This window comes from Camponotus vicinus, unplaced genomic scaffold (assembly GCF_025532165.1).
Source record: "Camponotus vicinus isolate PSW18456_S1 unplaced genomic scaffold, iyCamVici1.0 SCAF_13, whole genome shotgun sequence".
NCBI classification, from domain to species: Eukaryota; Metazoa; Arthropoda; class Insecta; order Hymenoptera; family Formicidae; genus Camponotus; species Camponotus vicinus.
Genome location: NW_028141949.1, coordinates 11,543,237 through 11,558,145, shown reverse-complemented (window position 1 = coordinate 11,558,145; position 14,909 = coordinate 11,543,237). Strand labels below are relative to the sequence as shown.

The window sequence follows — 14,909 nt, the reverse complement described above, 5'->3', positions numbered from 1 at the left end:
ATATATATATATATATATATATATATCTGGCATTGTTCCAATTTCTTATGAGAAATAATGTACTTTCGTAGTAATTTAAAATTAAAAATAAAAACGTTACTTATTCAAATGAGCGTATTATCTGTGAATGTAACGAGTAAATTTATATACAATCCTTGCATTCAAATTGCATTGTCACATTCCTCTCTTTTCGCTTTTTTCGTCGCGCCCGTATCATATAACGTCATAGTTACATAAAACGAATAAGTAAACATAATGACGCGGAGTGTCGTAGAATAAAAAGAGAAAAATATATCGATCGAAGATTATGAATAGAGAATCATAAAGAGAGCACATATATAAGACGGAGATATAAAATCCATTCTTTACGTATCGAAAATAGATTTTATGCGTTCGTCAGTTCGTCTAGTTGATAAAAAACTTCATCTGCAATCAGCCGAAGCGACACAACCAGTTCTCGTTGGAAGAGGTCGAGAAGAAAAAATACAATATGGAGTTTCTAATCGCAGGTGAGATATAGCGCAAAATAAAGCGGAAGGACTGGATCCTCTCCAATGATCTAATAAATTTGAAACGAAACCCCGGCGAAAAATATGGAAATTCGAGGTGTAAAATTCGTGTCGTTAAACATACCTCTGGAAAGAAGATTACAGACCTTGGTGATCGCGATACAATACGTTACTTTATGCTACTGTATTTCCTCTGAGTGTATTACGAATACTTGCGTAGTGGCAGAAGGTAATGCAATTTTATTAATTTCTTTGTCGGTTTTGAAACGATTCTGATATAAAGTGTCCATATGAAAACTGTTGTGGAATAAAAAATTTTTCCTATTGTTATTTTTCCTCGAGATAATTAATCAATGTACAACGATTATATGTAATAAAAAATCTGTTGTGACACGTGTAGCTTAGGGGCGATAAAAAGAAATTTACTTAAAATGAGAATCGTTAAAGTTTAAAGAATGATTATATCTTATATTTCAGTTATTCATGGATAAATAGAATAAGAAATAACGTATTTTGGCGTTACTTTTGCATTATTTTTCGCTAAAGTTAGTGAAAACGGTCGATCTGCAACGAATTCTTATCTTTTTCATCTCCGTACCCCATAGGGTTTTATCAATGGAGTATTAGGTTCATTCGCAACGGATGCAATGGGCTGTGGCAAGTTATTTCCTGGACTAGATAGACGCACAATTACTCTTGATCAAAACTTCAAAATACCTCTATTCGGAGAATGAGTTTACTTCTTAGGTAAAAACTCTTGGTATTACTTTTTACGGTTGTATAATCCTCTATTTCATAAATCTTTCAATATTCTATTGAATACTTTCAATATCGGTACAGCATATGTAAATATATTCGAGTTTTTACGTTACGTCAACTTGAAAGGTGACATATGTTACCATTTTCTTTGTCTGTAAAAAAGTGCTCCTTAACTTTTTTTTTAGACGGAATTAATAGAAGAAAAAAATTTTACAAGAGAAATGACTTAACCTACCGTTATAAAAATAATCTTGTATTGCGAAGAAAAAATTATGAGAATCATTTCGAAAAAAAAGAAAAAAAAACGAAATCATTTTAGACATTGATCATTTAATTGATAAAACACATTCAATATACACAATTAAGAAACAATGGTTCCCAAATATGTTATTGCGCTGCTAATGCGAAAAGTCTCGAGTATTTATCATCGGCACCGCCAAAGAGCCCTCATACCGGAAGAGCTACGATATTCATCGTCGGCGGTGCTTCTGAATCTAAGGAATCGTTACCAAGTATTTACCGTATCATCGTGAAAAAGAGAAAGAGCCTTTATGAAACTCGCTTTAAAACATGGATAAGCGACTAATTATTTTTTTTTTTATTTTTAGATATATTTTTGCATTAATCATATTTATTATTTGTAATAAATTATAATAGAATAAATCATATATTAAGAAAAATAAGAGAGAAGGAAAGAGAGAGGAAAAAAGTTTCATGTATAAAACCACGATGATAGTACACACGTGATGGTGAACACGATTCAAATCTAATATTTCATAATTCAGCACACCCGTTCACGTAGTTTTCTCCTTTGGCGAAACGGATTTATACAATCAAGTGTACAATACAGAAGGATCAACTTTAAGATGTATTCAGAACTATATTCGCAATGTCATAGGATTGGCGCCGGTCATTTTTTCGGGTAGAGGATTCTTTCAGTATTTGTTTGGTCTTATTTCAAATCGATTACCTGTGCCGTAGTCGGTAAAGTTCTCACTACATTTCATAATTTAATATATACGTTATGACATGTGTATATTAAATTTTTTTAATATTATCTTCTTTTATTCTCTATAAATTGTTATGTTTCCTTTCTTCATTTTGCAGATGGCAGTCCTTTCGAGCTGCCGAAAATAGAGAAACTCACAGCTGAGCAAATTGATGAAAATCACAAAAAATTTATGGAACATTTAATTGAGTTTTTTGAAACGCAAAAATACAATTATATCAAAAATGCGGAAACAACTACTTTCGAAATCGACTTGTGATACGTGCTCAATAAGATGATATCACCTAAATTATAAATTTGTTACTTTATTTGCAAGTTTCTCCAACTAATTGTCATTTTCTTAAGAAGTTTAAAATATTTCGGAAAACGAAAGTATTAGATATGTATTTAATATGTATTATTATGTTATATATATTCATTTGACTCAATTTGATTATATTGATTTAATATAATCACACGAGTTTTATATTATACATCTATATATCGTTTTATGATATTTCTATACAAAAGAATCAATTAAAATAAAGTAAAATTTCTATTTTTCTAAATAAAAATATACAAAAGCCAAATTTAGTAAATTAATAAGTAAATATAATAGAAGATTGCAATTATTGTGTGGGCAAATCGAGCAATTAAACGTGTCACTGCAAATTACAAAAACAGTCATGTATACGAATAATAAAAAAATTGTTTTATTAAAAACGATTTTTAGGTAATTATTAATTTTAATAATTATATTTTTATTATCATTAGATTATAATGTATAAATGGCATTTGATAAGTGATCGCATTCAGATGGTACTTTGCGCTAGAAAAATAGCTAAAACGGCTACAATAAAAATTCCAAAACACCAAAGATTCATTCTTAATACCTATAATAAAAAAATCGTTTTTGAACCATTTTTACTATGTTTTTATCTTATTCTCGTACCTTGTCCTGCCATTCCTTATGGGCTATGCATTCGCGAAAACTCATACGAGTAAAATGCACGCTGGAATAAAGCGGTATCCAGGAATTGGGAATGAACGTATACAAAATTCTGTCCACGAATTTTCGTAGAAAGAAAGATTTTCTCATTACTAAATCTCTCATCTGAAAGACATAAAAACATGCTTAATTTCTTTCAATTCAATAGAGACATCCAATAATGGTAAATATTGTCACGATAAATAAACCTCCAGATAATTATACATTGCAAGGTCACATATCGCATGGCCGTCGTCGCATCGTAATTCCGAAAATTTCGGCAGAATTTTAGCAAAGTCCGAATTATAGCATTCCATTAATTCATCGAGCAATAAAACATCCTCAAATCCCTGATAGAATAAATAAATATTTTATAAAAGAATATTCTGTTTACTATATATTTTGTTCCGCACATGTGTATATTAATATCGCATAATTGCGTTACACGTTTTTCTCTAAGTGCGATAAAAAATAATTGATAAAATTATTTTATCAATTCGATAAAATCACTTACAGCATTCATTCCTTGAGCATAAAACGGAACCATCGCATGTGCTGCGTCGCCAATTATAAGAGCAATTTTCCCAACGTGATAAGGTTTACACTGCAAGATGGATGCCACATCATGCTTATCCAAATAAATCGAACGGTTATGAAATAAAGTGTGCTAATAAAATGGAAATTAACCTTAATCGATATTAACGTTTGCGGTTCTTTTTCGAAGAACTGTTGCACCAATCTCTGCTCGCCGATTAGCCGCAAAAGATCAGGAAAATGCTCATCGTAGAATTTTAATAACGTCACGGGTGTTTTCAGTTTTTCCAGCACATGAAATGGAGCGAACAAATTGCCAGTAAACGTGCGATCTTTGTTCGGTAACGAAGTCATCATGAATTCACCACGCGGCCAAATATGAAGATTGTTACCGCTCATCGCAAACTATCGAGAAATTGTCCGTAGGTCAAACAAATGCGATTCAATTGGAATTATTGTGATACTTACCTCGTTATTTTTTCCAGCCGGCACGGAAAGTTCGACGTAACCGTGCTCAATATATGTTTGTGTGCAATTAAAGAGCGGTCTTTTAGCCATAATTTTTCGTACTTTCGAGTACGCACCGTCGGCACCAATTATCAAATCAGCTTCTGCATCTTCTATCGTTCCCGTTTTCACACTAAAAACAAGAGATATAGTTAAGCGGAATAAATACGCTCGCTTGTTCGGTCACGATGCTTACTCACTTTAAAAATTTCATTTTTCCCTTATCCAAATCGGCATCCACGAGTTTTTTATTAAAATTGATTTGCACCTTTGGATATTTCTCCGCGGCTATCGATAAAATGTAAAAAATCGATGGAATGAGATTCAAATTGTTTACTTGAATTAATTTTTGCATCGTACTGGTTTTACTCGATATTATGTTCACGCGACTCAAGTCTACGTTATAGAAAGGGGTGTCACAAGTAAGGTGATACGCGCAAAATTTTTGCGGCTTCACATATACGATGTCATCAGATATCATGCACATGTAGATCTTGTAACTTGACTTGATTAAAAAAAAGTAGTTTTTTATTTTTCATATCCAATCATCAGCTTTAATTTATAAGATGATTGAGATAATTAAGAAATGTGGTATTTCTTTTTTAAATAAATTAAGGTAAAAAATATCGATTAAGAGAAAAAAAAGAAATATATTATCCATGTGTGCTACAAAGTATTCGCAATACATTTTTTTTAGTATTTTTCCGTTTCTGCAACGAAATTAGTTTCGATCTTCATTTATAAGTTCTTCTCAATCGGCAGGCAATGAACCATTAGTTAAAAAGAACCTGAGTAATGGTTAACTAGAGTTTCACTACAGAAGAATTAAAAGTTGTGTGTTATCTAATTTTCTATCTCAACTGCTTTTACAATACAAAAAGTTTTATATACAATTTTTTCCGCATTTTAAATTTATTTTTAATTTATTTTCTGATGTAAAATTACCGCTGTATCGTTTATATATTAAAAATCATTTGATAAATCGTCCATATCTATAGTTTGAGTAGTAACAAAAATAGTCATACCATCCAATAGAATCACATTAAGATATCGCCTGTTAATGGAATAGATGCACTGCAAAAGAGATAATTAACGTGTCGAAACGCATAAACGATACGCAAAGTTACGCACTAGAATGCAAAAGACATTTTGATAGTTTGAAGTAATAAATTGATGAACATGAACTCACATTTCCCTTGACACTATCGTAAAGAACTTCTTTCAGATTACCATTCTTATCGTGAAGCATTCTGCCGCGCATGCTAGTACCGTTCTGTTTTACCAAAGTATCTTCGAGATCGACCGCTCTTAAAGCCTCTCGGCCACGAAATGACAGCGCTAGATTAATGCTTTGACCAGATGAATCTTCCATTCGTAAATCTAAAGATTTCAAGATTTGAGATTACAATCATCGAGTTGAGATATGAATTAAAAAATTCAGAATATATTCGAGGAAATATTCTAATATTTCATAGATTACAACTATGGTCTCTCTAGAATGTCGTTTAACTAAATTTTGTTAACGTAATTTATTAATTATATTGATAAAAAGATGTCATATATGTGTCAATTTGCATATCAATCTTAATGAATTAGTATTATAATGAATGACGAAGGAATATTAATTTCCGACGGTAAATTATGATAAAATTAATAATTATACGAGAATTTTAATATAATTTTTAGTATTATTTACCTGATCGATATTCATAGACGACTACCTGATGGCCTCTTTTAGCGAAAAAACACGCGGCTAATGCTCCAACCTGCAACGAAGACAATAACTCTCTTTTTTTCACGTCTTTTTCTTTGCACCAAAATCGAAAAAGTAAAAAATTTGTATTCTTTCAATGCAATCTCACGCACCAAACCGCCTCCGACAATGGCAATACGCTTCCCTTCCACTTCTGCCATTCCGTTGTGTATCGGGGCTACTGACTAACTGTATCAGCAAACCGTGCTCACGTCCTTTATATACATCTTTGCACCCCGCATTGATTACTAGTCATTGTTAAGGATTCGAAAGAAATTGAAACTTTAATAAATTTATATTATATTACACATTATATTATATTTATTAAAGATATAAGAGAGCTTTAACTATTTAACTTGATAAATAATTAAATTCTTTGAATTCTTTAAATTAAATATTAATAAGTTTGTTCCACATTCTTTTATATTATACTGTATGTGTGTGTCAATATATTTTTCATATATTATTACAAATTATATGCAGAGATTTATATTATAATTTTAACTCGTGCATTTAAAAATTCACAATTGCGTTAAAATATAAGATAAACATCTTAAAAAAGGAAAATATTTGTCAGCAACAAAAATAATATTGCTGCGAGAGTATTTCGCAAATTAATCATACTTTTCTGTAGTGTCAAACTTTATACAAAAATCATAACTATGTATAATCGTTTTCTCATCACAGTATAATAAAGTAAAATGTCGCGTGTGATCAACATCGAGAGTGTCATGCAATTATCAAATATACCATGCAATTATCTACCGATTAATGCGCGTGATCATAATTAATATATTTTTGTGAGTGAATGACAAATATTTTCGCATGTATGAAGAAGCAATTAATGAAGAAGAGAGCAAAAGGAAACTCAAGATGGCGTTAAGCGACGACGTAGTAACCGTGATACTTTATAATTTATTTCATTTATTACTAGTAAATAATGATTAATTATGAATGATATAGCAAAAAATTCATTCTCAAATGTAGAATTTATATTTCATCATATTTCAATATTATAAACACATTTTATATTAAATTATATTTAGTAAGACGTAATGTAATTGTATATTCTATTACTTTTATTATATATCAGAAATGCAAATATTATAGTACTTTTCAAAATTGTTATTAATAGACAAAGAGCAGTTTGCTAAAAATCAAAGCTGCGAAATATTCGATATAATTTGAAATTATCATTCCTGCCTTTGTAGTTTAAAATTTCTAGCATTTATCTCTATATCTATTTAATATAAAATTTAAAAAAAATATATAAGTACATTGGTATTCTTTAAAATCTTCCTCGATAAAGAAGAAAAATCTATCAAGAAGTAATAGATTCTGAGATTTTGAAATACATTTCGAGATTTTCGCAAGCAATTAAATATTTTGAGCGATGCAAATATTATGTATGGAGAGTTACTTTATTTTATTTTAGTCATTTAAACTATCGAAATTTAAAAGAAAATATCGATAATAGGAAGATGATATACTTGTGATCGAATATTTCCATATTTTGAGCCAGATTCAAATGTCATTTTATATGAAAAAATAGCATATTTCTGAAATGAGATGCCGATTTATTTATCCAAGATTTTTATACTCAATTGTCAATTGACGGATATATCTTCCTTGACCGCATATATCTTATCGAAATCGGGGAGCTTTAAGACGCTACCCCCGAAATGGATGACGGATGGTGCAACGAAGCGAAAACGTGGTGCAGCGACGTCATCGTGACCATCGCCATTGTCCTCCTCATCATCACCGTCGTCTTCGTGTCGGTCTTCGTCTTCATCTAGGTCTTCGTCATCATCGTCTTTGCCGTTGGCCGTTCTGCCTGCGTGGCCGACGCTGTCCGAAAAATCAAAAATAGCCGATGCGCGGCAGTCAGTGCGGCGATGTTGACGGCGAACGACGGTTCGGCGGTACGGTTCGGCCGATGGTGGTGGTGCTGGCGAAGAAGAAGGCGGAGTATTGCCACCCGCGGCCCTGCGATGCCGACGACGACGGATTACCCGAGGGCGATGGTCCTTTTTGCCGTGCTAGCGTTGATCTCGATCCTCTTGGGTCACGTTGACGCCGCCGCAAGGACGAAAGCCGCCGAGGAGTCGACCCCGTCCCGCGGCACGGCCGGCAAGCAGCGAGAGGCCGAGCCGGTGATCGAGGAAGTCACTGCCAAGCAACTCGAACGGCTCCTTAACGAAAAGGACTTTGTTGCCGTGTATTGGTGTAAGTGTCGCTCTCCGTTCTCATGCTTTAACCAGTCTTTCTTCGTGTACGTCGCGCACAAACCGTGGCCGTGCTATAACAATTGCTTCGCGATGAACGAGCAGTGACGACACGTACGACGCAACCCCCTAAATTAACGATGTATGCACGGACAAAATCTACACATTATGTATAAATTTCTAAATAAGATAATATAATAATATAAATATATATACATATAAATTTATATATATATATATATATATATATATGTATATAATTTTATTAATATTATATATATATATATATATATATATATATATATATATATATTTATTTATTTATACATAAATACATTAATATATATTTTTATATATAAATATTAATATACATATATTTTACACACACACACGCGCGCGCGCGCGCGCACACACACACACACACACACACACACATATATATATATATATATATATATATATATATATATATATATTAAATATATGTATATTAATATTTATATATAAAAATATATATTAATATATTTATGTATAAATATATATATATATATATTTATGTATATATATATATATATATATATATATATATATATATATATATATATATAATATTAATAAAATTATAAATATATAAATATTAATATATATGTTATATATATGTATGTATATATGTATATATATATATAAAACATATATATTAATATTTATATATTTATAATTTTATTTTCACAGAGGTATTTTTCATAATGATAAGACAGCTACCCAGAGAGACATTTTTACCCAGATGACACTTTTACGCAACGATGTAAAAGCTTTGTATTGCTGGACGTGTTAAACAATTTTCCAGTGGAGTGACATTCCTTTTCTAATCCTAAAATTGACGACGCATTTTGAAATTCGCATCGATATGAAACGTCGTTTCATATAAGATCGCGCGACGGTCGCGCGATTTTACGAAATCGCGCGAGCACGATCCACGTAGCTGTGATTCGCGTCTATATTCGTATCGACATCGAACTCACGTTTCGATTCTTGTGATTTGGCACTCGCAAGTGGAATGCTGCGCGCCGCGACTCGTGTGGTCATTCTTGTTCTCTTATCCACATCTACATATCATATTTCGTTAATATAAAGGGGAAGATAAAAAAGTTCCTATTTCTTATTTATTTTTTTACTCGAATAAACTAGTATATTTTCCCATTTAAATCATAAGAGTAACTAGGAATTCCTATGACAAGCAAATGATACCACAACAGGAGCCGTATCTGGTAGCAATCAATATTTGTATATTGATTTAATATTAATTTTAAGCAATAAATATTAAATAAATTAAAATAATTCACATATGTATAGAAAAAGATATAATAATAATTACAAAATAAAATAATGTGTACTATCGTTGTGATAAATGAAAATATAAAAAAAAGAGAGAGAGAGAGAGAAATAGCAGCAAATATTAATCAAGATGATGAAATATACAAGTTTGACAAATTATGACATTAAAATGCAGATTTTATATAAATGATTTTTTATAAATTAAATAGATTATTTTGATCTTTTTAAAGATTCATACCTTACGATTTTATCTTACGATGCATTCTTGTGTAGAATCATATAATCGACGACATCCGCATGTAATCTTTATCGATTCTTCGCCTTTTATGGCATTCTTTTCTAATCATGAAAACGCATTAACATTTTCCGGGCTCGTCGTTAGTACATTATATAACACGAGTGGGTGTTGATGAAAGCTACAGTCAGAGTTACGGAACGCTGTTCGTCATTGAAACTGTTCTATATATGCAGCGAAGAAAAGAGTAACCTTATATACGAGATGATACACCGATGAAAAACAGTAATGTGATTACATTTTGCAGGCCAAAATATTTTGCCGTAGCTCACGACAGCGCACGTAAATAAATCGTTTCCAAAAAAAAAGTTAAGTTTTTCTTGCCCATATTTGTAATTCGAATATAAAATTTCGGGTTTTCACTATTTTCTTATTTTCGGAGGGATAACTATCGTATAAACATAACTCTCGTGAAAAGTTACAGGTTTGTCATAACGATACGTTTTATCGATACACGCTTCGTAAACGATAATTCTACTCCCGCAAATTACCCTCACGTGAGAATTAACAGGTACTAAATTCCCTCCTTCTGCCAAGTGCTACGACCGCTCAGTAGGACGGTCTGTCTCGAGGTAGCTTTTTGAATTTGCTAATCTGGCAGTTTAATTACACGAACATGCACAAATGATTAATTTAATTTAAGCTACCTCTCGTTAATCTCTTAGGTGATAGAAATTATCAGGATAGATTGGACAATCTCGATTTAAGTAAATGTGTTTTAAAATACTGATATTGAATTGCTATATGCTGAATATACCGAAGGTCATATCTCATATGGCAACATGCCAAAATGCATGCTTGTGTACGCCTTTCGGAGCTCCCCAAAGATAATTGATGTAATACAATCCCCTTCTCTCTCTCTCTTTCTCTTTCTCTTTCTCTCCTTTTTCAACAGTCGAAATGAATGTCTGCAAAAATATCTTTTTACGTTGCACGTGTCTCTTCGCATCTTTTTACGAGAATAATTTTAAAATTGATAAAAAATTTTATAAATTTAAATGTATCTCCCTCCCCGACATGTCACTAGAACATCACGTGAAATGCACGTTAATTTTTTTTTTAAATTGTGTACATCCGCATTTCGTCAACATTGAAGGCAAAACTGGATCCGTGGTATTTACTCGTTAGAGAGCAATCCAGGAAATACATATAGCGAAAACTGACTCATTAACGTGACGCATAACAAGATGCAGAAGCTTACGAGCCATGATGTTAAAACATCAACCGCGATTCGTTGAATTTAAATTCAAAATTTAATTTGCGATCTTATTTTAATAATATCTTAATGTTCGCTCAATTAAACGTAATACATTAATATGTAATTTTTGTAAATTAATTGTTTTTATTGTTAATTTGAATTCAAATTATAAAATAAAACATCCGCGATTGAATTAAATTAACAATAATTAAATTGTATATCATATTCGAATTTTATACATATAGAATTGATAAAAATTGTGACTTAAATCGGAAATTAGAAAGAATGAAGGATATTATAACGTATCTACATAAGTATGATGTGTACATCTTACGGAATAAAATGAACGAGTCTCGAAATCAAATTTCTAACAACCTGTATCGGTCGCCTGAGAGGGAGAGAGAGAGAAAGAGAGAGGGAGGGAGGGAGAGAGAGAGAGAGAGAGAGAGAGAGAACTCGGGCTCGCATAGTCACCGTAATTTTCTCTTGAATCATCTTTTCGTAATATCGCGTGATATAATCGACCCCGGATTTTCGGTCGCGAACAAACACTAACGTGCCACCGACAATAAGCACGACTGGCTCACCTTTACCACGTCGACTCAAAATACATTGTCCCGAAACGTAGCGTTCGCTTAGCTTTAAATCGCGCGTGTAATGCGACACGTTGTATATGTGTGTATGTATGCAAAATTACGGGAGAGGAAGTTATTTAAATTTAAATTTAAATTACAAAATATAAAACATATTCGACATCAAGCCATTTGTTGCAAGAAAGGAAAACGAATATAAGATTCCGAGATTCCTCTGCGTTCTCATAGTTCGATACTCCTCCCGCATCGATCGGAATTGAATCCTGAAAACACATTCTGAAAATTCAAGAGCGGCCGATCCAAACGAAAGGATAACACAGGTCTACAAAAAATGGGGTCATGATTGTTGTTGGGCAGCTGGGGGTCATTTCCGAAGTAATTTTCTGCGTAGAATCCGAATCCGAGGTCAGAATTGGCCCATCACGTCAGGATTTTGAGATATTTGAGGTTATATACTCGAAAAATGGCTTTTTGGGCTACTTTTGAGGTTAATCTAATCTCAGATCGATCGCAAACCTATTATATAACTAAATCCACAATTATAGTTAGTATAGATTCGTAATCAGCGACCCCAAAAACCCATATATACAGTTTTCAGTCCAGGTTTTCGGGTTTGTAGTTCAAAGTTTACAGGTTTAATGTGAATGCTCATGAGGTTGTTGGGCTATAACGGCGCAGGGTTTGGAATTCATCATGTCATCTTAAAATGGCCGTAACTTTGCAAGGAAAAATCGTAGATGACCATTTGACAGCTCATTTTGAAGGGAAAGAGTAGTACTAAATAATGCAATTAGAAGAAAAGAGCTAAAAAATTTTGTGCGTCCTGTACATAACCTCAAAAGTAGCCCAAAAAGCCATTTTTCGAGTATATAACCTCAAATATCTCAAAATCCTGACGTGATGGGCCAATTCTGACCTCGGATTCGGATTCTACGCAGAAAATTACTTCGGAAATGAGCCCCAGCTGCCCAACAACAAAACCTTGTAGACCTGTGTAATCGTTGAAAGATTCGCTCGCTTCTTAAACGCGCTGTAGCAAGGCTGGCGCTCCGGCGGACGCCGCTTTTAGCACACGTTAGAAGTTATTTTCGCGCTTACCCCTCTCGGCTTATATCGTCTCCGCTGAAAACATAATGCCGTCCCAGCCGCGACCACCCTGTCCACCGCGTAGATCGCGTTCGGCTCGTCGTCGCGTAACACGGACCTGTTCTGGTCGGTTTCTCCAAGGGCCATGAGAAAGACAGAGAGAGAGAGAGAGAGAGAGAGAGAGAGAGAGAGAGAAAGAGAGAGAGACAGATACCATGTCTCGGAGTGAGCGGAGGACACCATAAGGTGTTTGCGGAGGACCCGGACGACGAGCTCGCAAGCAGAACCTATTTCCAGATGTTTCCTTCCTCATCTGTACGATGTATCCATATATGGGTGAAATTGATTTCTCTCTCTCTCTCACTCTCTCTCTCTTTAATTTGTTACTGCTTACATTAGGTTGAGTTCGCTCTTTGGTTTCACAAGTTATAGTTAGTAATACAAGTTATTATTTCTGAGTTATTGATTTCATAGATAAGAGAAGCAAAAATTTTAGACGCTTTAAATTTATTTGAAAAAAAAATAAGGACAAGTTTGACGTCTCTTAAATGAGATAATGCGAGATCTTTTAGATTCGAAAGCAGGAAAATTCCTTACACGAAATATAATAAGAAGGGAGACGATTATCGAGAGAGATACGATAGATTGATTAGTGGAGCACTCTCGTCAAATATCGAGCTCACGCATAGAATTTATTTCCAGCTGCAACGTCCTCGCAGCTCATATCACCTCTCGTGTCGAATTCTTTTCTTCTAGGTTACTAGGTTTAGGGATTCGTATATATCTTTTTTTATCATGCGTGTCTATTGACATTGTATCGCTGCTCTATATTGACGTAGTCTTGAGAGATATCATTGATAGTATTACTCTAGTCTTTAATAAGTTCAACAGGATACACTGTACACTGTCACAAAATCTGATATTATTCTCTACATTAAGTAATGAATATCAATGATAAAATTCCCAAATTTAAATTATATTAATTATAAAATATAATATAATAAAACTTGATTATTTTTTAAACCGCATTTTTTTAAAAAGAAAACTTAAATTCGCAACATCTTCAAATCTCACTATTTCAATATTGAAAGCAAATTGGAGCAATAATATAATATTTAAAAGATGTTCTTACTGATCTACGATTATCGAAAATTTAAAGTTATGAATTTAATTGCGTTTATATAATCCGCAAAAAACAATGTAATTGAGAGAACTGGAGTTATATCTGGTGAGGTATTTGAGAGAGAAACTGTAAAGTTCTTCTCTCTTGGCACATAATACATTATGCAGTTGACAATTTATGCAACGGTCGCTTAAATATAGTTAAATTAGTTTTGATACGTGATATATTCTAAAATCTAACAAAATTTTTACCGTAAAAGCGAACTTCGGGAATAATTTCCGTATAATAATGTATAATAAAATAACATTTAAAATAATATCGATATTTCGAGAGCCCTAGACATTCTTTCGACTAGAAATCTAAAATTACTCATCGACTGTACTTCTTCCGCCTCTGCGTCACGATGAAATACTTACTCTGCGTGTACACGTGGCCCTGTTTTCTAGAGCCGGATCAATGGATTAAAAAGATGCAGATAGATATTCTCTTCAATAATGTATATGTAATTTTATCTTCAATATCAAAATGTATTAACATTAATCTTACGATTTAAAAGTAAATAAAATATTTTATATTGTATTGAATTAGAAGTGAAAAATTGTATAAATTTTCTTCTTGTATTATAGATTGAAATAAATTAATTATTTTGCATGTATGTCGTGATTTGTATTTGATAAAACAGATTCGTGAAATATATTGAAAATTCATCTTTTTCGACTTATGAAAGGGAGATAAATAGATAGCTTTAATCAATCTTGATATATTTTAATTAACTATCATGTTCATATTTGCTGAAAGTATGCTCAATAGATTGAATTAAACTTGCTTATTAATGAAAGTCAATTAGGAAAGAAGTTGTCAGTATATTTCGGTCAGTATATTTTTTTACATAGCATCGAATAAAAATGATGGCGAAAGAAGCAATTTTTTCCTCTATATAATTTAAGAAAATGTTTTTATTATTTTTAACTTTAACGTCATGATCCAATATAGCTGCAGTGAAGAATCAAAAG

At 32.5% G+C, this 14,909-nt stretch overlaps 2 protein-coding genes and 1 pseudogene across 10 annotated transcripts in view; 2 read left to right on the top strand and 1 right to left on the bottom strand.

The window, feature by feature from the left end:
* The first annotated feature begins 276 nt into the window (after positions 1-276).
* Positions 277-2,537, top strand: LOC145964150 (2-acylglycerol O-acyltransferase 1-like; annotated as a pseudogene).
* A 478-nt stretch (positions 2,538-3,015) lies between these two features.
* On the bottom strand, positions 3,016-8,364 carry Cn (Kynurenine 3-monooxygenase cn). 5 transcript variants are annotated; one of them, XM_083087212.1, is made up of 12 exons: positions 7,529-8,364; positions 6,152-6,286; positions 5,982-6,051; positions 5,475-5,665; positions 5,311-5,359; positions 4,486-4,573; positions 4,247-4,418; positions 3,932-4,183; positions 3,759-3,848; positions 3,454-3,594; positions 3,209-3,370; positions 3,016-3,149 (listed from the first exon to the last, which is right to left on the bottom strand). In XM_083087212.1, exons 2-12 carry the CDS (start codon positions 6,197-6,199, stop codon positions 3,069-3,071), a joined length of 1,344 nt encoding a protein of 447 aa, XP_082943338.1. In that variant the 5' UTR covers positions 6,200-6,286; positions 7,529-8,364; the 3' UTR covers positions 3,016-3,068. The 5 variants fall into 5 exon arrangements, with proteins under 5 accessions (XP_082943338.1, XP_082943339.1, XP_082943340.1 ...); XM_083087213.1 differs by having other exon boundaries at positions 7,639-8,364; XM_083087214.1 differs by having other exon boundaries at positions 7,714-8,364.
* Positions 7,891-14,909, top strand: part of Hlk (hulk) — a 42,338-nt gene continuing 35,319 nt past the window's right edge. For 4 of the 5 annotated variants that reach the window (XM_083087209.1, XM_083087210.1, XM_083087208.1 and 1 more), the window contains exon 1: positions 7,891-8,267. In XM_083087209.1, coding sequence (XP_082943335.1) covers positions 7,937-8,267 — 331 coding nt within the window. In that variant the 5' untranslated portion in view covers positions 7,891-7,936. The remainder of the gene's footprint in view (positions 8,268-14,909) is intronic. The other variant, XM_083087211.1, reaches the window with a different exon arrangement.

Coding starts and splice junctions, on each gene's coding strand:
- Cn (XM_083087212.1), bottom strand. CDS start 6,199: ATGGCAGAAGTGGAAGGGAAGCGTATTGCCATTGTCGGAGGCGGTTTG. Junction 5,360..5,474: donor ACGATAGTGTCAAGGGAAAT/GTGAGTTCATGT, acceptor TCTCTTTTGCAG/TGCATCTATTCCATTAACAG. Junction 3,595..3,758: donor ATGCTCAAGGAATGAATGCT/GTAAGTGATTTT, acceptor TTATTCTATCAG/GGATTTGAGGATGTTTTATT.